Source organism: Miscanthus floridulus, chromosome 17 (genome assembly GCF_019320115.1).
Source record: "Miscanthus floridulus cultivar M001 chromosome 17, ASM1932011v1, whole genome shotgun sequence".
Taxonomy (NCBI): domain Eukaryota; kingdom Viridiplantae; phylum Streptophyta; class Magnoliopsida; order Poales; family Poaceae; genus Miscanthus; species Miscanthus floridulus.
Window position 1 is genome coordinate 95,991,775 of NC_089596.1, and position 22,730 is coordinate 96,014,504.

Consider the following 22,730-nt stretch of genomic DNA (forward strand, 5'->3'; position numbering starts at 1 on the left):
AAACGTTCTTTTCCTTCCATGACAAAACCTTTCGGTTGTGCCATGTAAACATTTTCCTCCAAGTCTCCGTTGAGAAATGCCGTCTTTACATCCATCTGATGTAACTCTAAATCGTAATGTGCCACTAATGCCATTATGATTCTGAAGGAATCCTTACATGAGACTGGAGAAAAGGTCTCATTGTAATCAATCTCTTCTCTTTGTGTAAAGCCTTTTGCCACAAGTCGGGCTTTATATCTCTCTATATTCTCTTGAGAGTCAAGTTTTGTTTTGTAGACCCATTTACAGCCTACTCTTTTGGCTCCTTTAGGAATTATCTCCAAATCCCAAACTTTATTTGCATTCATTGATCTCATTTCATCTTCCATGGCCTCAAGCCACTTTGATGAATGATCACTTTTTATGGCTTCTTCAAATGAGGTGGGATCATCCTCCATTTAAAATTCTTCAGTGTTGTACACTTCATAATCAGCAGGAATAGCTAATTTTCTAACTCTTTGAGACCTTCTAGGGGCCTCCTCATTTGGCATATTTTCTGTTTGAGGCTGTTGTTGCTCCCCCTCATGTGTGGCAATAGGTTCTATAGGATCCTAAGGAACATGTTTCTCATCATCATTCATTGTTGCCACATGCGGGATAACAACAGGTGCTGGCACCACAGTGTCTTGTACAGTCGGTGCAGCAACAGCAGGTAGTGAGAAAAATGGCTCATGAATTATCGGAGTGGGTGCATACACCCGCTTCTCTTCAAGGTCAATTTCTCGAGCTACCATGCTCCTCCTCATCATTTCATCCTCTAGGAAGACAGCGTGTCTCATTTCCACAAACTTTGTATGTCTATCTGGACAGTAGAAACGAAAACCTTTTGACTTTTCTGGGTAGCCAATGAAATTGCAACTCACTGTTTTGGGATCTAGCTTTCTAATATTTGGGTTAAAAACTTTAGCCTCAGTAGGGCTCCCCCACACACGCAAGTGGTTAAGTGAGGGTACTCTTCCTGTCCACAACTCATACGGTGTTTTGGGCACTGACTTACTTGGTACTCTATTGAGAATATGAATGGCGGTTTTTAACGCCTCCATCCACAGACTCATCGGTAAAGTGGAGTAACTTATCATACTACGCACCATATCCATCAGGGTACGGTTATGCCTTTCAGCTACTCCATTCTGCTGAGGTTCGTCCGGTGTTGAATACTGGGCGACTATACCATTCTCCTATAAGAACCTTGCAAAAGGTCCAGGAACTTGTCCATATGGGGTATGCCGACCATAGTACTCCCCCCCACGGTCAGACCTGACTATCTTAATCTTTAAATCATGCTGATTTTCAACTTCTGCTTTAAATATTTTGAATTTATCCAACACTTCTGTTCTTTCTTTAATTGGATAAATGTAGCCATAACGGGAGTAATCATCTGTGAATGTTATGAATGAATCAAAACCATCCACACTCTTTACAGGAAAAGGACCACAGATATTTGTGTGAATAATCTGTAGAATTCCTACGCTTCGTTTGGCATCTTTCTTAATTTTCTTTACATACTTTCCTTTTATGCAATCTCTACATTGTTCTAAATCTGAGAGCTCTAATGGAGGAAGAATATCATTCTTAACTAGTCTTTCTATTCTCTCCCTCGAAATATGACCTAAACGACAGTGCCATAATTTCGACAACGCATCGTGAGCTCTCTTTCGTTTTCTATTTGTATTGTTCGATGAGGATACATTCTCATTCACATCACATGCGGAATTCACATTTTCACGAAGTGATAACAAATAAAGCTCGTCTTGTCGGAAGGCAAGACCAATACATCTATTATTAAACAATATCTAACATTTGCCATTTCCAAAATGGCAATCATAACCATCATGGTCCAACTTTGATACACTAATCAAGTTTTTTTTGCAAAGAAGATACATAAAGAACATCTCTAAGAAAAAGTATGAAGCCATCAGCAAGCTCTAGCGGTAGATCGCCAATGGCCTCAACATCTGCTTGTACTCCATTTGCGACTTTAATGAAACTTTCGCTTTTTTGCAAAGTTCTCATCGAACGGAATCCCTGCAATGAATTAGCAATATGAATAGTTGCACCTGAATCAATCCACCAAGTAGATTTTGAAAACTTTACATATAAGGATTCATTTACGAACGTAATAATGTTCTCACCTTTATTTTTCATAATCATCTTTAAGAAATCGGGACAATTCTTCTTATAATGTCCCGTCTTCTTATAGTAGAGACACTGGTCTTTATCCACTGGGAATTGCTTGTTCTGAGACTGTTGTATGTGACCCTTTCCAGATGACTTGGAGGAAGAGCTGTTATTATAGTTCTTTTTCTTATCTTTTAGGTAGTTGACAGTACCACCTTGTGAAACTTTTATTCTTTCCTCCTCCTGCACACACATGGCTATGAGCTTTTCTAAATCCCATTTTTCAGGCTGTATGTTGTAATTAACAACAAAGGTGTCAAATTCTTTGGGCAAAGAAGCAAAAATCAAATGAATAAGAAACTCATCCTTGAGTGTCAAATCCATTGGTTTGAGCTTAGATGCCAAATTGCTCATTCTTAGTATGTGATCTCTAATGCCACTGCCGCCACCAGAGTACATTTCTGTGACCAGCTGCTTGATCAGCTGGGTTGCATATGTCTTTGAAGAGCCAGTGAACTGACTCTTTATTCTTTCTAGGTACTCTGTGACCATGTCACAGTCTGAAATTGAGCCCACTATTGCAGGTTCAATTGTATTCTTTATCACAGCCAAACATTTCTTATTGGCTATGACCCACTTTCTATTTTCAAGGTCAAAAGACATCTTTATGGGAGCAAAGTCCCGCTCTCTGTTCTGCCATGCAGCATCAGTCTCATCTGTCTCCCTCATCGGTGCCACAGGTTCTCTGGGACACGGTGTGGTGACAACCCAGTCCACCTCAGCGAGGATGAAAGCCAGGTCTATCTTTTTCTTCCACTCAATATAGTTATCACCTTTTAGAGTGGGGATCTCTTTGATACAACTCATCAAGTTGTATCCGCCTGAAAACACAATTCAAATAGTGTGAGAACACAAATAATAACAACAATAATTGCATGCCTTAGTTCAACGTTGGTAAAAATTAAAACATACAATTGTTCTCTACACTAATTCTACATCATCGTTGGGCAGAAATAGAATTAATGCAAGACAAAAACATTATAATATTGCCATTAATCAACGTTGGTCAGAATAACAACAATATTATAATCAATTTAAAACATATCCATTTTCAAAATTAAATTCTCCCGTTGGTTCGAATTTAATAATGAAAATTACATCTTTAAATACGCAGCGGAAACTTTAATAAATCTTTTAATTCTATTTTCCAGAAGCAACTTTACTATTTGCTGAACAAAAAAAAATATCGTTGGATAAATTTTGTACAGAAATTTGCATCAAAAATGCAATACAGATTCATCTAATATGCATCAAAAGTTTCTAGAAAAATCTTTTAATTCTATTTCACTGTGTTCGGCCATTTTGGCCCATAGCAGCGCAAACGGCCCACGGCCCACGGCTGTAGGCGGCTTCCAGCGCGCTCCCCCGCGCCCAGGCCGCAACCTGGGCCTGGGCGGGGAATTCAGCCTCGCGCCCTATCCCGCCTGGGCTGCGGCGCTGGCCCATTCAATCCTGGCCGTCCGTTCAGCATCGGATGGCCGAGCGGGCGTTTCGCTCGGAATAAAACGACGCGGCGCGCCTCCGAAGCCGAAAACCCTAATTCATTCTTATTTGCGCTCTCTCTCTCTTCGCCTCACAGCTCTCCCTTCTCTCCTCAGTCAGTCACCGAGCGAGCGACCACGGCGAGAGCAAGCAGCGAGCCCCGGCGCCATCGCCGGCCCCCTCGCCGGCGTGCGCGCTCCCCAGCGGGTGAGCGCGCCGCCATCGAGTGGCCTGGCCGTGGCGCCCCTGTGGCCGGATCCCGGCGAGCCGTGCCCCCGGCCGGCCTTTCTTTTCCCCGCGCACCGGCGTGACTGCAGTGCCGCGCAACGGCAAGGTAGGCCACCCCCTTTCCTTTCTTCCCCTTTCTTTTGATTCGTTTGTTCGGATTCCATCCGATTTGCCGATTAGGGTTAGGGTTAGGGTTTGGGATGGCCACTGTTTTTCTTTCCCCCCGATTTGATTTCTTCTCGGGTTTGAAGTACGGTTTCCAGTTGAAACCTTGTTATCATCTCTGTCCCAAAACCCGATCTAGGGTTTGGATGTATCTTTTCTTTTCTTTTCCCGAACCCGATCTAGAGTTAGGGTTTGTTTTTCTTTCATCCGAACCTACATCTTTTCTCAGATCCGAAGGGATCGAGGTTAGGGTTCAACCGAACCCTTTGTCGGCCGAAGCCCCTTTCTACATACTAGATCCACACCGGATTTCTATTTGTTAAGCCAGATCTATACCTAAACCGTGGCTCTGGTACCAATGTATGATCCATAGAAACGATCTAGAGTAGAACCGAGGGACTTCTAGGTAACCAGTTAATCTAGATAAGCCCTAGTACATCTAGACCGAGAGGTAAAGACAGAGAGATAGAGAGAGAGGTGTTGGTGTTGAACCTGAGCCCTCGGAGGGAGTCGCGGATGAACTGGAACCGGCCATCTCAGGTTCGGTGATGAAGGTCTGCGCACGGGTAGCGACGGGTGGAGTAGAGGTGGCACAGACATCGATGCAGTGCAGACGGATGGTGTGGCAGTGACGACGGCGAAGTCAGTGGAGCTTCCCGTCGCTGGCTGCGCGCCCTCTCAGATCGGTCTAGGGTTTGTAGGTGGGGTTTGCGGCTCACGGTGAACCTCGTACCTCGAGCCGCCGGCCCCCACCACTTTATATAGCGCAGTGCGACGGGGGCCCACCAATCATGTAGGGTTGGGCGCCCCCGATCAGGGCGCGTGACCAAGTCCCAATAGGCCGTTGGGCTTATTGGCTGAGAGATCAATCTAACAGCCTGAACGAGGTCGAACATGCCATTTGTGTATAGTAATGGCGCTTTTGACAAGAGGCCAGAAATGACAAGTTTTAATGGCGTTTGGTTTGAGCAATATAACGGATTAATCTTGCACTCAGCACATGGCTAATTTAGCAATGAGGAATGGATCCATCCACCAAAATTCGTAGGATGACTTCATGATAAGCTGTTTACTACTGGAATTTTTCTTTTACGGCCCATTTGGATCCTTGGAATTGAATTCATTCTAATAATTATAATTTAGACATAGATTAATTAAGCTAATATAGTTGTATATGAAATATATTTGTATATTTATTGTTAGGCATACAAGGGACATACTTATATGTTGCATTTCTATTATAGGGAAGTGAGTTGAAGAGTGTGCTATAAGTTGAAGAGTAGAATTATAGCACAGTGATCTATAGAATCCATTTTTATCTCTCACCTTATGAATTTGAGATAGGCTTATTCCATAATTTGGGAAAGTTATGGAATATCGAATTCCAAGTCAAATAGCTTAATCCATTAAGTAGATTTCAATTCCTCTAAAATAAAAGGACCCAAACGGCCCCTTAATGAAAACCTTGTGCCCTGTCACATGTTCGCGAAAAAAGAATCAATTGACAAAAAAAAACGTCATTGGACTCTTGGAGCCTTTAATCTCAACGTTAAGGACAACCTTTCTAAAGCCAAGTATCATAAAGTAGATGAATAATACTTGGGTAGATAAGTTTTGTTAGTTTATATAGTCTTTGGCCATACTATTAAGGGGAGGGGGATACTTGAGTGCAGCAGTGTTGTGGCCTTGTGGGTAGTTTATGCGGCACGTGTTGAGTTCTCAGTCTAACCGGCCGCTATAAGTAGTTTGAGTTAGTTGCTTACATGTGTCTTAGGCCCTGTTTGGTTGAGCTGTGGCTGTGGGAAAAAGCTGCCGTAGGCTGTGAGCTGTGGAAAAGCTGCTGTGGGCTGTGAGCTGTAGAAAAGCTGAAAGCTGTTTGGTTAAACAAGTATAAAATATACCTTTTATCTTTATCTCTCTTGAAACAACTATAGAAGAGCTTTTTATTCCACCAATTTCGAAAAGCAGAAAGCCAAAAGCCAAAAGCAGGGTCAAACCAGCTTTCAAAAATGAACTACGGAAAATCAGCTGCTTTTGAAAAAGCACCCTCCAAAAACAGCCCCTTTGGTTGGGCTTTTGGCTTTTGAGGCCAAAAGCCAAAGCCAAAAGCCCAACCTAACAGGGCCTTAGTTTTAGCTTTGCTGCCTCGGTGCTGTAGTTCGTTGAGATTTCTATAGTCATTGTGCCTTTAAAAGGGTTGCACCGGATGTCATAGCTCTCGTCGTATGTCTGCGAGGAGATGTGACTCTCGGGCCTAGCTGGAGCAAAGGGCATTTCATACCATAATTGTCCCCGTCTCAGGCTTTGGCCTACACCATGGTCATTGGCTTGTATCTTGAGAGAGAGTTTTTTATTTTTTTAGAGTAGGTAGTGTGAGTTGGGTCTATATTTATTTGTGTGTTTATTCTATATGGGGTTTATTTATCCTCTTTTATCCTTCTTAGTACAAAGGTACAACGCTCACTTGCGTGTTTAATAAAAAATATATTGAGAAAAGTTTTTTTCGTGATGAATATAGTAAGAAATCATTGTGAATCTGTGTAGCTTTTTATATATTTGAGGCATAGGTGGAAAAGGTTAACCGATATAATCCTTAAACGGCCTACATTTGCAAACTGATAGCTCAATGTTCAGTTTCTTGTGGTGAGATCTATTTATCCATATGAGTTTAATTTCTAGATTTTACATAAGTGCTCATATTTTCTAAAATTTATTCCATAAAGAAATGGCACATATGCTTGTAGCATGTGTTTGGTTCATGGGACCATTGGGGATGGGGGCTACTAGGGGGAATTCTCTATGTATCATTAAAAAAGATCGCAATGCTCTGTTTGCCTCTAAAAAAGTTCAGCGGTCTTCAGCGCCACTGCTCCAACTTTTTTGTGCCCTCTATGCCACTTTCGTCAGTTTGGGCTCTAACGCCGTCAAATTGCAGGTGTGAAAAGACAAAAATACCCTTAAGTGTAAATATGTCATTAATTTTTTTAGCATCTTAACAACTTTAAATGAAAAAACTCAAAACTAGAAAGTTGTAGATCTCGTCGAGATCTATAATTTTCACACAAAAAAATAATATGATTTTTCTATGATATATTAATCATATCAAATCATATTTTTTTGTGAAATTAAATGAAAATATTTTTTCTATGAAAATTATAGATCTCGACGAGATCTACAGCTTTCTAGTTTTGAGTTTTTTCATTTGAAGTCGTTAAGATGCCAAAAAAAATAATGACATATTTACACTTAAGGGCATTTTTGTCTTTTCACACCTGCAGTTTAACGGCGTTAGAGCCCAAACTGACGGAAGTGGCATGGAGGGCATGAAAAAGTTGGAGCAGTGGCGCTGAAGACCGCTGAACTTTTTCAGGGGCACACAGGGCATTACGATCTTTTTTAATGGCACACAGGGAATTGTCTCATTAGGGATAGGATGGGTGGTTCTCGTTCCAGAGGTGTTTAGTTCAGAGTCGTGCGGAATGGAGGATATCCCTCTAGGAAATATTCTGTGAATATGCTCTCAAATGGGAGATCCTCCCCATCCCCCAAAGACGTGTGGACGGTGAGGGATGAGGTGGGACGAGTGGGCCACACGAGCTGTTGCAATCCGAGGTGAGCGCGCCAGAGGAGGTCAAGACCTAGAGAAGGAGCGAGCAAGACACACTCCAGCGCAGGAGGGGTGACCTCGCGGAGCTGCACTCCGCTATGGGCGAGGGATGGAGCTCGTGGGGCTAGGCCAAAAGCATGCAGTGCTCTGCTGCGAGATCCATGACGAAAGGGGCAAGCTCCGTCGGTTGGCGTGCCCAACTCCGCTGGTGGAGTGAAGGTGGCGAGAGGAAGAAGAACGAGTGAGGTGAGATAGGAAAGAATAATAAAAAATGAGGCTGACAAGTAGACCCCATGTGTCAAATTTGTCACCCCAAATATTTTATCCACAAAATAGGGACCGTCCTATCCTCTTTGACCAAACATGAAACATGATTGATTTCATCCTTAAAAACTAGGTTAGGTCCATCCCATCCCACCATGACTTTGAACTAGACACATAACAACATAGATGTACATAAGTGTAGAATGTGTGTACATGCATGTACACGTGAGCATTGTGCATACTTTACTTTCAAGAAAACAAAAAACAAAAAGATATACATTTAGAATTTAGAATATGTGATAGTAATTCATCTGGTATCGATCTATCCGGTGGCATTTTGCCACCTGTCCTTCAGTTAGAAATGCCATCCTTGCCCCTCCCTTGTGTTAAAAGGGAGCAGCAGCTCCTGCTCTTCTGCGCACAAAACCCTCCTCGTTAGAAAGGCCATCTGTCGGGTTCATAAACTCGGGGTCCCTCAGGGACCGGCTTCCACGCCAAGGCTCAACCCAAGAGTCTAAAAAAACAACAGGGCAAAGGGACGGCCCAGCGGCCGACCGGAAGGTTTGGCCCAAGAAGAGCAAACACCCGCTCGTCAACTTCTTCGGCCTACTTATCCGACCGGAGCACTCGCTCCAGGCTCCAGCCGCCTCCGAACGGCCCCTCCGATCGGAAGGCCTTCCCCGATCCCTACTTCCGACTCCGACCCCATGTCTCTCCGACCTGGGTACGTAAGAACCCTGCTCGCCGCTCTTCTCCGACTGGCACAACCGAGGTCGACTGGAGCCACTCGACTGGGGACGCCCGCTCGGAAAGGTCCAGGGACGAACGGAGAAAGCAGCACATGAGTCAAACCACGGTATAGGGACCATACCCCGAACACCTGTGGGAACAGTGCTCCACAACCGCCCTGACACATACAGTATTGTAGGCGCCGACATTTATCCCTACAATATTGTAGGCGCCATTGAGCCCCCGTATGGCAAAAAGCCCCTCACATGCCTCTGGGCACCAATAGTGTTATAGGCGTCGGGATTCACCGTACTCGGTAAACGTGGTGAGACTCCTCACATGCCTCCGGGCAAGCAGTATTTTTGCAGGTACCGACATCAACCCTTCTTGAAGAAGACAACGTAACCTCCCATGTGCACCTGACATTCTATAGTGACATCAACAGTATTATGGGCGCCTACCATCATCGCTACCCTCGTCGGCGTGGGCAACAAGGCTTAGAAACATCTGTACTCTCTTCCTCTCACCTGTAAAGCCATCCCCTTTATCTATAAAAGGGGATGCGCCCCCTCCAACAAAGGAGGTCGACTTCTTCAAGTTCAGACTCACTAGATCGATAGCTCACAACCCCTCAAACACACGCTTGGACTTCTAGCTCATAGCGGAGTTCCGGTCGCCCTCGGCCCTTCCGGTCGGACCCGACCGCGCCTCTTGAACACCCCTCCTTTCTCCTTCTCATTTGTAACCCCACTACAGACTTCGAGCACCTGGGCTCAGGAATAAAGTCACCGACCGACCCCGACTGGATGTAGGGCATGTTGCCTGAACAAGTATAAATCCTGTGTCATTGAGTGCTAGGCCACCTCCAATCACAACGTACAGAAAAACTACAAATATTTACTAGTTGGTCACTTTCTGTACCGATAGTTGGCGCCGTCCGTGGGGAAGACGCTGTACGTTCAACACTTTTTGGTCATTGGATGGCCCATTTTTCCGCCACCCCCGCCATGGCGGGCTCGGACGATACGATTCACTTTGGCTCGCTGGAGTATCCCGCACTCTCACCTGCCAGGATGTGGGTTCCACCCGTCCTCGAGCCGTCCTAGGCCTTCCTCTTCGGAAGCCTGGACTTCATCGCCGACCGGCTCGGCGTACTCCACCTCCGCGAGGAGTCTCGTGACCCGACACCTGTCAGAGAGACGTCCTCCATCGACTCCGGGACACGCGACCTCGACGATGCGGCATCTACGCTTCATTCCGAGCAAACTCTCTGCTCAAACCCCATTGTAAGTAATACGCGTACCTCTATTCGCCCTTTATTTACTATCTCCCACCGATCACCCGGAGGGACTGCACCACCCACACCACAAACACCGTAGGGGCGGTTCCCCTATGGCCTCTCGTCCTTTGCGGATGCCTACGCTTGGGGGCTCCGAAGGGCACTGACACCATCCCCAATCACGTCCGAATTCGTAGGAATGGTAGGCTTCGCTCCTGTTGTTTCCCATGAACTCCTAGATAACGATGGCGAGAGCGATGGTTCCAGCATCGGTGATGTGGCACCCCTCCACCATCCGTCCTGGGAATTCGCTCGAGCACGACATTGTGAACGAGGGGAACGATGTCCCACAATTCGCCCGAGCCGGCCAGAATATCACTGTTGTAGCAATGCTTCTCCGCGGTGTTCCCGAGCCCGTCGACCCTCAGGAGCGAGTAGTCTACCAGAACCTCCGGGTTCTAGTAGAGGCCGCCGTTGTCCAACAGTCGGAAAGCTCTGCATCATGACTCCAACCCGCGCCCTCTCTCCCCACTGGGGGGATAGGGACGCGCCAGTCGGATCGCTCCGTTCGCTCGCCGCTGCAGCCGTCAGGCTTGGCTCGGGGTGCGGCAGCCATGCCTCGGTCCGACTAGGCGCCCGCTCCACACCGACCACCGGTACACGAGCGGCCTGATCCACACCAGGACGCCCGTAGCACCATCAGCAACCGACATTAGGCCCAACACGATAACGATGTCCGCCGCACGGCAGCAGGCGACACGGATCCCGACCAAACCATCAAGGGAACTAGTGAAACGCGCCCCAGGCGTGGGCACCGGCCAGACGACCGGAGCCCTAGCCCTGAGGGCCCGGGGCCACGGGCCTTCAGCCAGCGTATCCGAAGAGCACCGTTCCCGCAGTGTTTCCGGTCACCCACCAACATCACCAAATACACTGGGGAGACCAACCTAGGTATTTGGCTCGAAGACTTCTGGCTCGCCTGTCAGACCGGAGGAGTGGATGATGACTATTTCATCATTCAATACCTTCCCATTTGCGTGGGGGAACATGTTCGGGCATGGCTTGAATTCCTTCTGCACGACAGCATCCGCAACTGGGCAGACCTCAAGAGGGTCTTTGTTGGGAATTTCCAGGGGACGTACGTCCGCCCGGGAAACTCCTGGGACCTCAGGAGCTGTCAACAGGAGCCCAATGAGTCCCTACGGGATTACATCCATAGGTTCTCCAAGCGATGCAACTCCCTCCCCGATGTCGTCGACGCAGACGTCGTCAGCGTGTTCCTCTCCGGGACGAACTGCGAGTCCCTGATCCACAAGCTTGGCTGTTTGAAACCCTGTACCACCCGCGACCTACTCAACGTCGCCACCAACCATGCCTCTGGCGAGGAGGCGGTCGGAGCGATCTTCAGCAGAGGCCGGGACAAGCTCAAAGCCAAGCGCATGGATCCGGACGAAGGCCCCTCCACGCAGAGGGGCGAGAAAAACAAAAAAGATCGGCGCCGATTGGACGGCTCCGCGCTGGTCGCCATGACTGATCGCACGGCCAAGCAGCCCCAACAGGGACTGCCTGACCACTTCAACAAACTCATGGATGGTCCATGCACCAACCACGCCTACCCCATCAAGCACCTCTACAAGGAATGCAAGCTCCTCAAACGCTTCCTCCGATAGGCCAGCGGGCCAAAGGAGGGAGATGGCAAGGAGGCGGCAGCCAGGAGAGGGGGCATGGTAGGCAAGGACAGAGGTAGCTTCCCCGAGCCCGAGGAGTGCATCATGATCTTCGGTGGATCCGACGCCATCTGGTCCAAGCGCCAGCACAAAATCCGCTATCGAGAGGCATGCGTCACCGAGACGACCGTCCCCTCCTTTCTCAGCTGGTTGGAATCCCCAATCACCTTTGATCAGAGGGACCATCCCTCCCACGTCGCAAGACCAGGACGCTACCCGCTCGTCGTCAACCCTATCGTCCGCAAGAAGCGCCTCACCAAGGTGCTGATGGACGGAGGCAGCGGCCTCAACATCCTATACATCGACACCCTTGATGCCATGCGCATCCCCCGGTCGGAGCTCTGCCTGGCGAGCTCCCCCTTCCACGGGGTAATCCCGGGAGCGCAAGCATACCCGCTCAGACAGATCGATCTGCCCATCACGTTTGGTAGTCGGTCCAACTTCTGCTCGGAGGTCCTCACCTTGGAGGTGGTAGACTTTTCAGGGTCCTACCACGCCATCTTGGGGCGGCCATGATACGCAAGATTCATGGCAATCCCCAACTACGCCTACTTCAAACTGAAGATGCCAGGACCAAACGGCGTCATCACTGTGAGTAGCGCCTTCTCGCACGCCTTCGCGTGCGACCGTGAGCACTACGAGCTCGCAACCACGGTCGTCAACTTGTCCGAGCTCCTGTGGCTCGGGGAGTCGTCAACCCCAATAGTCCTGGACTGCAACAAACCAACAAACTCACCGTAGGTACCACGAAAGGAAGATCAGGGGAAGGACCCTATATGGTGATCGAAGTAATCCGACCGAGCACCCACCGACTAAAAAACAACAACGACGATGTTCTCTTTGAGCACCAGGAACAGCTATGTCGCTTTTTCTTTCCCTAAGTTTCAATCTTACCATTATTTACTTAGCGTACGCTCCTGTAAAAGCACCCCGACTCGAACACTTTTTGGCTCAGGGCGCTCGGGGGCTCCACTAGGGGGCTTTGCTACCCCTCTGTTTTGTTTACTGTCGTATGGAAAAATTCCTTCCTACCCTAACAAAGGGGTAGTTCATTCCTTTAATTTACCTTACGTAGCTTTGCTTTAAAAATTCTGACTGATCGCACCCCGCTCTTTCCTACGGTTACGAATAGCTGAGCCCCATGGGCCACGCCCCGGGCTCACAAGGTCGCAGCCTACGGAACAAACGGGCAGGTACGAGAAAGAAAGAAATAAAAAACAAAATTATGCTAAGGGAAAGCTAAGGAACGAAAGGGAACAAGCTTCCCCGAACGGAGTAACTCCATCACAGAAAACAAAATACCATTATAACCAATTGTTCAATAAAACACCCATGAACATTTACACGGGGGCTCCCCCACGAACTTAAACTTTTTACGTTCACTGAACTGCTTATATCTTACAAGATGCGAGACCGACCCAACGGCATCTGCTGTCAGTGCGACTGATGGGAGCATAGGCTGCTCACCCCCCAACAGCATGACGTTCGGCTAAACCAAAGCCAAGGCGACATTCACCATCGCCCCAGGCTCCGTGCTATCCGTAGGCTGAGAAACGTCCTTCCCTTTTCTTTTTACTATCATATAATAAACAACTTTGTCCCCGAATGGAAACACATTCCATGTCTTTGATTACCCTACGTAACTCTGTTCTTACTCCCAACCGAACGCATCCCGCCTTTCCCTACGGGTACGAGCAGCCGGGCCCCATGGGCCACGCCCTAGACTCCCAAGGTCGCACCCTATGGGACAAATGGGCAGGTACGAGAGAAAGGGATAAGAACGAAGTTTATGCTAGGATACAAAGAGAAAACGGATATCGTGGTTTCGTCACAAGGGCGGTACTGATGTATCCATTGATACAAAAAAAACTTTTCACACAAAAACTCACCCACGATTGAGGAGCGTAGGTCCCAGTCGGACATTTCCGACTGGAGCTCTACGAGCCCCGTCACTCCAGTCGTCAAGGTAAACACTATCAAAACCCCTCTATTTCAATATAAATCATTCATACATCCATAAGCGCATTCATTCCATGCGCCCGCGCCTCCCGGACGATTTGGGCCCTGAATCGCCTGGGAGCTTAGGAACTAAGCATCGCACGTGCAACGAAATGCACCAGAATGCCCCGTGTTGCGTCATGAAGCGACGTTTGCCTCATTCGACATGAGCAAACAATAGAGCCAGGGGAGAAAACCGTAGATGAGCACCGTGCGGCCTTCGCCCAGTCCGGCAAACTGGGTCATCTCAACATTCTCGTTTGATCCTAAACCTCTCACCAGGCCCACAGAATCTACATCGAGGGGAGGCCGTTAGGCCACCCGGGTCAGTCTCCGGAACGACCTAGGCATCTGTCGGGTTATAGGTAAAGGAGTAGTGGAATGTCACAAGAGGGCTATGCCGACCCCGTCACGAACGACGGACCAGATTCCTCTCGATCACACCCATTAGCGAGCTCACCGAGCTAGTCTTTGAGCCCGAGCGATCGGGACAAGCGACGAAACTCAGCCCCTCCGGTTGTGAGGAACCGGATGGGGTAATGCACACAAACTCACATCGACCCCCATGAAGGCCCGACAGGGCTCAGGGGCACAAGCCAAAAACCTTGGGACCGCGACTCCGAACTCGCGTCGACAGGATCTACGACATCCGGCTATGGCTCTTGGGACCGCGACTCCTAAACTCACGTTGATAGGATCCATGACATCCAACTACGGCTCTTGGGATCACGACTCCTAAACTTGCATCGACAAGATCTATGACATCCAGCTACGGCTCCTGTGACCGCGACTCCTAAACTCGCGTAACGGCTTCACTTAGGATTCACGAGCTCCGGCTCGTCCGATTCCTAAAACTAACTAAACTAACTCTCTTGATCCACGGCGCGCACCGACGCCTGGGTCCATTCGCAACTCTGCCTCACCCGATCCCACGGCGCGCATCGACGCCAAAGATCAGTGAGCTCTGACACAACCAGACCGAGCTATCTCCACCCACGACACGAATTGACGCCAGAGTCCGTTCATGACTACGACTCACCCGATCCCACGGCGCGCATCGACACCTAAGATCAGTGAGTTCTACTTTTTTACCCAATCCCCGCACCTCACCGCCTCGAGTGCGCAATGACGCCGTGGTTAAACAAAGTTCCGTCTCAGACTAAAAACACGCACACACGCTCCAAACACCCCCAGACGGTCCTGACCGAACCGCCCAGGGGCTCAAGGGCTACACCCGCGGGTGCGCTCGCGCGCACCCATCGAACAAAAACCTCCCCCGCCAGCAAGACAAAAAAACCCCCAGCCAGTTCTACTCGAACCGCTCGGGGCTCGGGGGCTACACCCTCGAGTGCACTCGCGCGCACCCGCCGGCAAGACAAAAAATCCCCCGGATGATTCTACCCGAATCACCCAGGGGCTCGGGGGCTCCTGTCGAGTTCATAAACCCGGGGTCCCTCGAGGACCGGCTTCCACGCCAAGGCTTAACCCAAGAGTCTAAAAAACAACAGGGCAAAGGGACAGCCCAGCGGCCGATCGGAAGGTCTAGCCCAAGAAGAGCAAACACCCGCTCGTCAACTTCTTCGGCCTACTTATCCGACTGGAGCACTCGTTCCAGGCTCCAGCCGCTTCCGAACGGCCCCTCCGATCGGAAGGCCTACCCCGAGCCCTACTTCTGACTCTAACCCCGTGTCTCTCCGACCAGGGTACGTAAGAACACTGCCCGCCGCTCTTCTCCGACTGGCGCAACCGAGGCCGACTGGAGCCACCCGACCGGGGACGCCCGCTCAGAAAGGTCCAGGGATGAACGGAGAAAGCAGCACACGAGTCAAACCACGGTACAGGGACCATACCCTGAACACCTGTGGGAACAGTGCTCCACAACCGCCCTGACACATACAGTATTGTAGGCGCCGACATTTATCCCTACAATATTGTAGGCGCCATTGAGCCCCCGTATGGTAAAAAGCCCCTCACATGCCTCTGGGCACCAATAGTGTTATAGGCGTCGGGATTCACCGTACTCGGTAAACGTGGTGAGACTCCTCACATGCCTCCGGGCAAGCAGTATTTTTGCAGGTACCGACATCAACCCTTCTTGAAGAAGACAACGTAACCTCCCATGTGCACCTGACATTCTATAGTGACATCAACAGTATTATGGGCGCCTACCATCATCGCTACCCTCGTCGGCGTGGGCAACAAGGCTTAGAAACATCTGTACTCTCTCCCTCTCACCTGTAAAGCCATCCCCTTTATCTATAAAAGGGGATGCGCCCCCTTCAACAAAGGAGGTCGACTTCTTCAAGTTCAGACTCACTAGATCGATAGCTCACAACCCCTCAAACACACGCTTGGACTTCTAGCTCATAGCGGAGTTCTGGTCGCCCTCGGCCCTTCCGGTCGGACCCGACCGAGCCTGTTGAACACCCCTCCTTTCTCCTTTTCGTTTGTAACCCCACTACAGACTTCGAGCACTTGGGCTCAGGAATAAAGTCACCGATCGACCCCGACTGGACGTAGGGCACGTTGCCTGAACCAGTATAAATCCTGTGTCATTGAGTGCTAGGCCACCTCCGATCACAACATACAGCAAAACTACAAATATTTATTAGTTGGTCACTTTTTGTACCGACACCATCCTTGCCCCTCCCTTGGTCAATTTCTATTTTAGAATCATATCTTCTATGAAGACAAATAGATGGAACTAAGTAATTCTTAGTATAAACAAAGATAGCACAAAACGAATCTCAAACACACAGGAGAACTGCACATCTTTGTAATAAGAAAAAATAAAGGAAAACACAAATTTGTTACAAAAAAAACTGCACTTCTGCCTACCATCTATGATTATGCATGATCTACATAACTATTACACTGCTGCAAAGGAAAAAAAAAGTGTCTACTTTCCAATTACCCTTTTCTTTAGGATTACTTGTCCTCCTATCTCTAGAGACTTGCATGAACATATTGTGCCTTTTTTTTTTATCTCTGAACATATTGTGCCTTGAGAAAGAGGTTTCCTATATTTTTTTTTCTTTTTAAAGCATGTTTGGTTAAGTAACCATTTATCATGGTAAATTCCGAATCAGAGATCACAAATAAATGTATTTTCGATTTTGATCCAGATAGTTGGAAGTTTCTCAATATGGAGAAGTATCCTACTTCTTCTAATTCCCCTTGTATTTTTTTGTAGTTTATATTCATTTGTTGCCAAGCATACACCAAACTTAATATACTCAGAACATATTCTCTCACTTTTCTTCTATATATCTACAGTGATTTTTTATTGATTTCTCACATGCAAATTTCAGCTCCTTTCCTTATGGGAAAGACACATGATCCAGCTTTCAAATGGACGATTTATGGCTTCTCAGCTCTATTTGAGAGGGAAGCTATAACAGCCAGCTCTGCTTCTTTTGACTGCTGCGGGTACAAATGGTATGCATTGTAATCATAAAAAAATGCATCAAGCAGCACTGAACATATCATAGGTTTGTCTTGTGGTAGTATGTGTGTGGGGTTGGACGGTATAAAATAGTTATCTATCAACAGCATTAATTAGACTGCCAGTTAGTCACAAATCATGTTACAGTGATGCAATAAGCAATCACAAAACCCTAAAAAAGTCCATATGTTTTCTTAAGTCTTCAGTTATCATCTGAGTTGGTATTCTGCTCTTTATTCATTTACCAGGTTCCTGCAAGTGACCCCAAGGCATAAAAAATCTGGTACTAAAATTCCATATATAGCTCTTTCTCTTACTCTAAACCGAAGCAGCTTGAAGCCTGGTTACGTCATGCATGCTGTATTCGAGCTATCTATATACAGTCACTCAAATGGGTCATACTGTGGATGCAAAGGTAGTTTCCTGAACTTGTTTTTAAAAAACAGAGCCTTCTTATTACAGCTAGAACTGAAAGTTCTTATCAGTCCATGCTTGTACGCTTAGGGTCTGTTTGGTTGTGCTGTAGCTTTTATAAAGCTGCTGTGAGCTGTAGTTGCTGAAAAAGCAGCAGTGAGATGTGAGCTGTGAACAAAGCCAAAAACCGTTTGGTTGAGCGGTTGTAGTTTTTTTGGAAAAGCAGCCGTGAGCAGGTCTCACGTCTCAGCCGACCCCACTTGTCAGTCACCCAACACATTTTTCTCATGTTTTTTTTTCTATACGCGTCTTCTTCTGTCAATGAGCACAGGGAATAGGAGGCCGGTGAGGGGCGGTGCTCCCGCGAGACCGCAGAGCCTGGGACGGGGCCGCAGCTCGCGTCCGCCGGTGCCGAGGACGGGGCCGCGCCTGTGCCGCCGCAGCTTGGGACGGGACGGAGCCGCGCCCGCGCCCACGTCCGCCGGTGCCGGGGACGGGACGGGGCCGCGCCAGCGCCCGCCGGTGCCAGGGATGGGGCCGCGCCCAGATTCAAGCACTAGGAGGGAGAGAAACGGCCGGAGATGGCCTGGCCGCGCTGAGCATGAGCTCGGGCGGCAATGGTGGTACGACGGCGAAAACCGGCCCGAGGGGCCTCAACCCTAGACGAGCGATGGCGCAAACCGGTGGGGAGGAAGGAGGGAGTCAAGGCGGAGCTGTGTGCGCGGCGAATCGGGCGGAGGCGGTTTGGTAGTGGCGAATTTGGCTGGCGGAGCTCGTGTGGGAGGCAATGGCGTGCGCGCCTGGGAGATGACAGAGAGGGAGAGTGAGAGCGAGCAAGTGGGAGAGAGAGATGCGCCACTGGCCGAGCCTGCTTGCGGAGGAGAGGGGCGCCGCCGGAGGGGAGATGCGCTGCCGGCCCGAGCCTGCTTGCGGAGGAGCGACGCTCTTTCTTTCACGCGGAAGAAGACGAGTCGCGAGCAAATCGAACCGGTACGCATGGCATTGTGGCTAAATTTTCACCCCCACAGCCGGTGGAAGTAGCTCTCCCCCGCTTTAGAAAATGAACTAGAAAGCTGGGTTTTGCAAAAGCTGTAGATCTACCATAGGGCCTTTGGTTGGCTTTTGGGCTTTTGTGAGCAAAAGCTACAGCCAAAAGCCAAACCAAACACCCTCTTAAGTGATTCGTAAAAGTTGGAATTAAATTGAACATCATATGAAGCTTATGTCATTACAACTCAATGTCTAGACAAATTGGTATATGATCAAATACTTCTCACATCATTTTCTAGAACAGCTTTGCACCATTTTAGTTCACTTTTCTTCTGTACTTCGTTTGCAGAAAGTTTGCCAATTGCTAGCTCTGAATACGGGTTTTAGTTTTATTTTGTTTGGAAAAAAATGACTAACTGGGGATGCGAGCTGCTAAGGGTTTTTATGTAAAAATGACTCTTATGTTTACAAACAAGTTCCTACTTGTCTAATATTTTCAACATTTTTTTTCTATAAACAGCTAGGTACAACTTCGATGTCAAGAAGTCTCATTCGAAGAAGGAATGCCTGATTACTGTTGAAGAACTACTGAAATCAGCTGATTTTCTGGTTGATGGTAGCTGCGTCTTTGGTGTGAGGATATTACAAGCAAATGTCTCTCCTAAAAACAACCTTGCTGTGGCTCCAGATAATACTATCACAATTCGGGAACTGTTTCTGCAGAAGAAGGAATTCATCAAAGGAAATTACACCCGGAACGTGAACAACTTCCTTGCCTTGTAGGACTCAGTCCTTTCTCCCGCATTTGAAGCCTGTGGGCACAAATGGTTTGCATTTGCCACTTTTCTATTGTATTATATTACTCGTTTCGTGCTATTACTCGTTTCGGTGTAGAGGTATCATTGAGTTTGACGTGTCTAGTTAGACTGACAAGCTTAATCCCGGTTGTTTTTATGTCTGGCGCTTATATGCTGTGAAAATTCACCCCCGTCATTTAATGGAATCAACACGTCTGGTGCTTAATTATATGTCTGCTACCTTTTTTACTTTATTCCTATCAAGTATATGAATGAATTGTCATAATAGATTGTTTTCATTCTGTCTCAGGCACATCCGGATGCATCCACTCGGTAACCAATACAGCACAGATTCACTTTCCATGTACCTGGTAATGCATGACCCGGCTGAGCTTTCTCATGAGTCCGGGAAGATGTTTCAAGTGACCCTGTCCATCCTGAACCAAGAGCAGGGACAACACTACAGCCGTGCAGGTTTCAGCTCTTCTTGGCATCTAGGAGTACCTACTAACGTGTCGTGATTTCGTGAATGAATTGCCCGGTGTTTCATGCGTGTGGTCTTACGTGATGACAACTGCAGTTCGCCGTGTGTACAATGGAAATCTTGGATGGGGATGGTCAGACTTCATTCCACTCAAGATACTGAAGGACCCTTCCAAAGGCTACCTCGTGGGATCCAAGTGGAGTGTGAAGGCGGAGATCACTTGCATTGGGTCATCCAACGATGTTCAGACACCACTTGTTGCATCTCCCTTGAAGGACGAGAAGTAATGCCCTTGCATAAGGCCTAGTCATTCAGCAGTAATATGATGTCAGACAGTAGTCTTTCACCTGGATTGACATGAAAAGGACCTCGTCTTTTCTCCGATAATAAGAGCATGTTCAGTTTGTGTTAGGAGTACTGTAATGTCGTATGTGTCTCACTCTGCTGTGATACCGAGAGGTTTACATACAGCTTGTCAAAATCAAGCCGGGAAAACCACTTAAACACACATGGCCTCTACAGAATACTGAATAGAGCAACATTTGTCGCTGCCTGTACCCAAAATAGTGCACATAACGAATTATGGAAATTTTGCTAAAGTTGCTGGAACTCAGCAGGTCCTTTTCGATTCTGTTCGAAATCGATGTGGTTTTAAGTTTTAACATGCACGTTACCAATTCGCCTGGGTGGACCAGAGCCAGAGGTGACCGGGCACAAGGATGAGGAGAGAAGATATACGTATCGTCGTGCAGGCAAGAAAAGGCTCACAAGCAATGAAGCAAACGTGTCGTGCGTTGCACTGAAACGAGAGGACGCAGCAGAAAGCGTGTGTTGCCGCGCTGTGCCCAAATCGGCTCACAGCTCCCAAAACTAGCTAGACGCAGAGAGACCGTCACCTTTTTGCCATTTTCGTGTAAAATGGCTTATGGCTTACCGTGGCCGCCTCGTGACCGCGCGCACGATGATACGATGATGAGCAACACGCGTGAGGCGTTCCAGGTTGAGAGCTGCATTAGAAGGGAAAAAAGAGGAGACGAAGTGTCCGGTGTAGTGTGTGGACGGTGCAGGGCTTGCCTGAACGAGGTCGAAGTCGAACATGGCATGTGTATGGTAATGGCGCCTTTGACAGGAGGCAAGAACAGTGCAACAGGAACTCCAAAACAACAATCGAATGCGCTCACTAAAGAGGAAAATCACCTCGGCTGTCCATATAGAGGAATTTGTGTCCCTTTGGAGACAAATTCAGGATGTGCACTTGCAGCAATGCGTTCGGGACTCCATCACCTAGCGTTGGACCCACGATGGGACTTACTCCACCCGTTCTGCCTACAGAATTTAATTCAAAGGCTCTCTCGGCTTGTTTCGTACTGAACTCATTTGGAAAGCACAAGTGGAGAGCAACTGCAAGATCTTCGCCTGGATTCTGGTGCAAGATCTTACGGTGCACAACCTACAAAAGAGAGGGTGGCCACACCGAGAGCATTGCGTGCTATGCAACGGTCCCTTGGAAACCGGTCTTCACCTATGTTTAGCTTGCCCTTTTGCTAAAGCGGTTTGGAATTAAATCCTCTCTTGGGAAAACTTCACTCAGCTACAACAACAGCCCCAAGTCGACCCGTCCATATCAGAGCATGGTGGGAAGAGGCGGCAAGGAAAGTGCCCAAATCTGAGCGTAGATGGCTAAACGGGGTAGTAATCTACACCTTTTGGAATATTTGAAAAGAGAGAAACATGAGAATTTTCAACAACGCCGCAGAAACGGTGCCGCAAGTGGCCGCAAGAATTAAAGTCGACATAGAGCAAAGGAAGAGAGCTTTCGCCTATGTTTAGCCACCAATTCCCCTTGAGGAGAGTGTTTCCCTCTTTTTCCTGCTCCGGGGGCCTTTAAAACCTCCTTTGGAGTGTCTTTGCTTGTACGTAACTCTCTTTTTCTTATCTTAATTGAAAAGCAGAGGAGGCCAGAAAATACAAGTTTGGTTTGAGCAATGGAACGGGTTAACCCTGCACTGAGCACATGGCTAGTTTCGATGAGGAATGGGTTCATCCACCAAAATTCCTAGGATGACTTCATAATAAACCGTTTCATACTAGAATTTTCCTCTTAATGAAAAAATTGAGTCCTGGCACATGTTCACGAAAAAGAAAGAATCAGTTGGCAAAAAAACCGTCATTGAACTCCTTGGAGCCTTTAATCTCAACGTTAAGGACGACCTTTCTAGAACCAAGTATCATAAAGTAGATGAATGATACTTGCGTAGATAGATTTTGTTAGTTTATATAGTCTTTGACCATATTATTTGTTTTAGTTTTGTCCTAAGTCAAAGTTATCTAACTTAGTGCCCCTGTTGTGGTGCTTGAGTGGAGCAGTTGAAAGGTCCTAATGGCTAGAGGGGGGGGGTTGAATAGCCTAATAAAAATTTCTACAACAACACTTAACAAAATGGTTAGACAATTATGAGACGAAGCAAAAGTTGCGCTAGCCTACTCAAAATGCAAGCCACCTACCATAATTCTAGTTTAGATAGTATCTATTCACACAATAGCTATGACATTACCCTATGTTAGTGTGCTCTCAAAGGCTAACTAAAGAGCCACACCAACCAAGCAAGCAAGCTCTCACAACTAGCTACACTAAAGAGCTTGACAACTAGTTTGCGGTAATATAAAGAGAGTGATTAAGAAAGTTATACCGCCGTGTAGATGAAGGAACCAATCAATCACAAGAGTGACTAACAATGAAGACCAATCACCTCGGAATCAAAGGATGAACACAATGATTTTTACCGAGGTTCACTTGCTTGCCGGCAAGCTACTCCTCGTTGTGGCGATTCACTCACTTAGAGGTTCACGCGCTAATTAGCATCACACGCCAAACCCTCAATAGGATGCCACACAACCAACACA

At 47.7% G+C, this 22,730-nt stretch overlaps 1 protein-coding gene across 1 annotated transcript; it reads left to right on the plus strand.

Moving 5' to 3' along the window:
- The first annotated feature begins 12,226 nt into the window (after positions 1 to 12,226).
- Positions 12,227 to 20,113, plus strand: LOC136516031 (uncharacterized). Its single transcript, XM_066509448.1, has 5 exons — positions 12,227 to 12,435; positions 17,390 to 17,556; positions 19,066 to 19,324; positions 19,653 to 19,816; positions 19,923 to 20,113. Exons 1-5 carry the CDS (start codon positions 12,227 to 12,229, stop codon positions 20,111 to 20,113), a joined length of 990 nt encoding a protein of 329 aa, XP_066365545.1.
- The last annotated feature ends 2,617 nt before the right edge of the window (positions 20,114 to 22,730 follow it).

What these genes read in the sequence shown, in the direction of transcription:
- LOC136516031 (XM_066509448.1), top strand. Translation starts at nt 12,227, where the DNA reads ATGGCAATCCCCAACTACGCCTACTTCAAACTGAAGATGCCAGGACCA. An exon ending in AACAAACCAACAAACTCACC is followed by an intron (nt 12,436 to 17,389) that starts GTAGGTACCACG and finishes TTCATTTACCAG; the next exon opens with GTTCCTGCAAGTGACCCCAA. An exon ending in GTCATACTGTGGATGCAAAG is followed by an intron (nt 17,557 to 19,065) that starts GTAGTTTCCTGA and finishes TTCTATAAACAG; the next exon opens with CTAGGTACAACTTCGATGTC.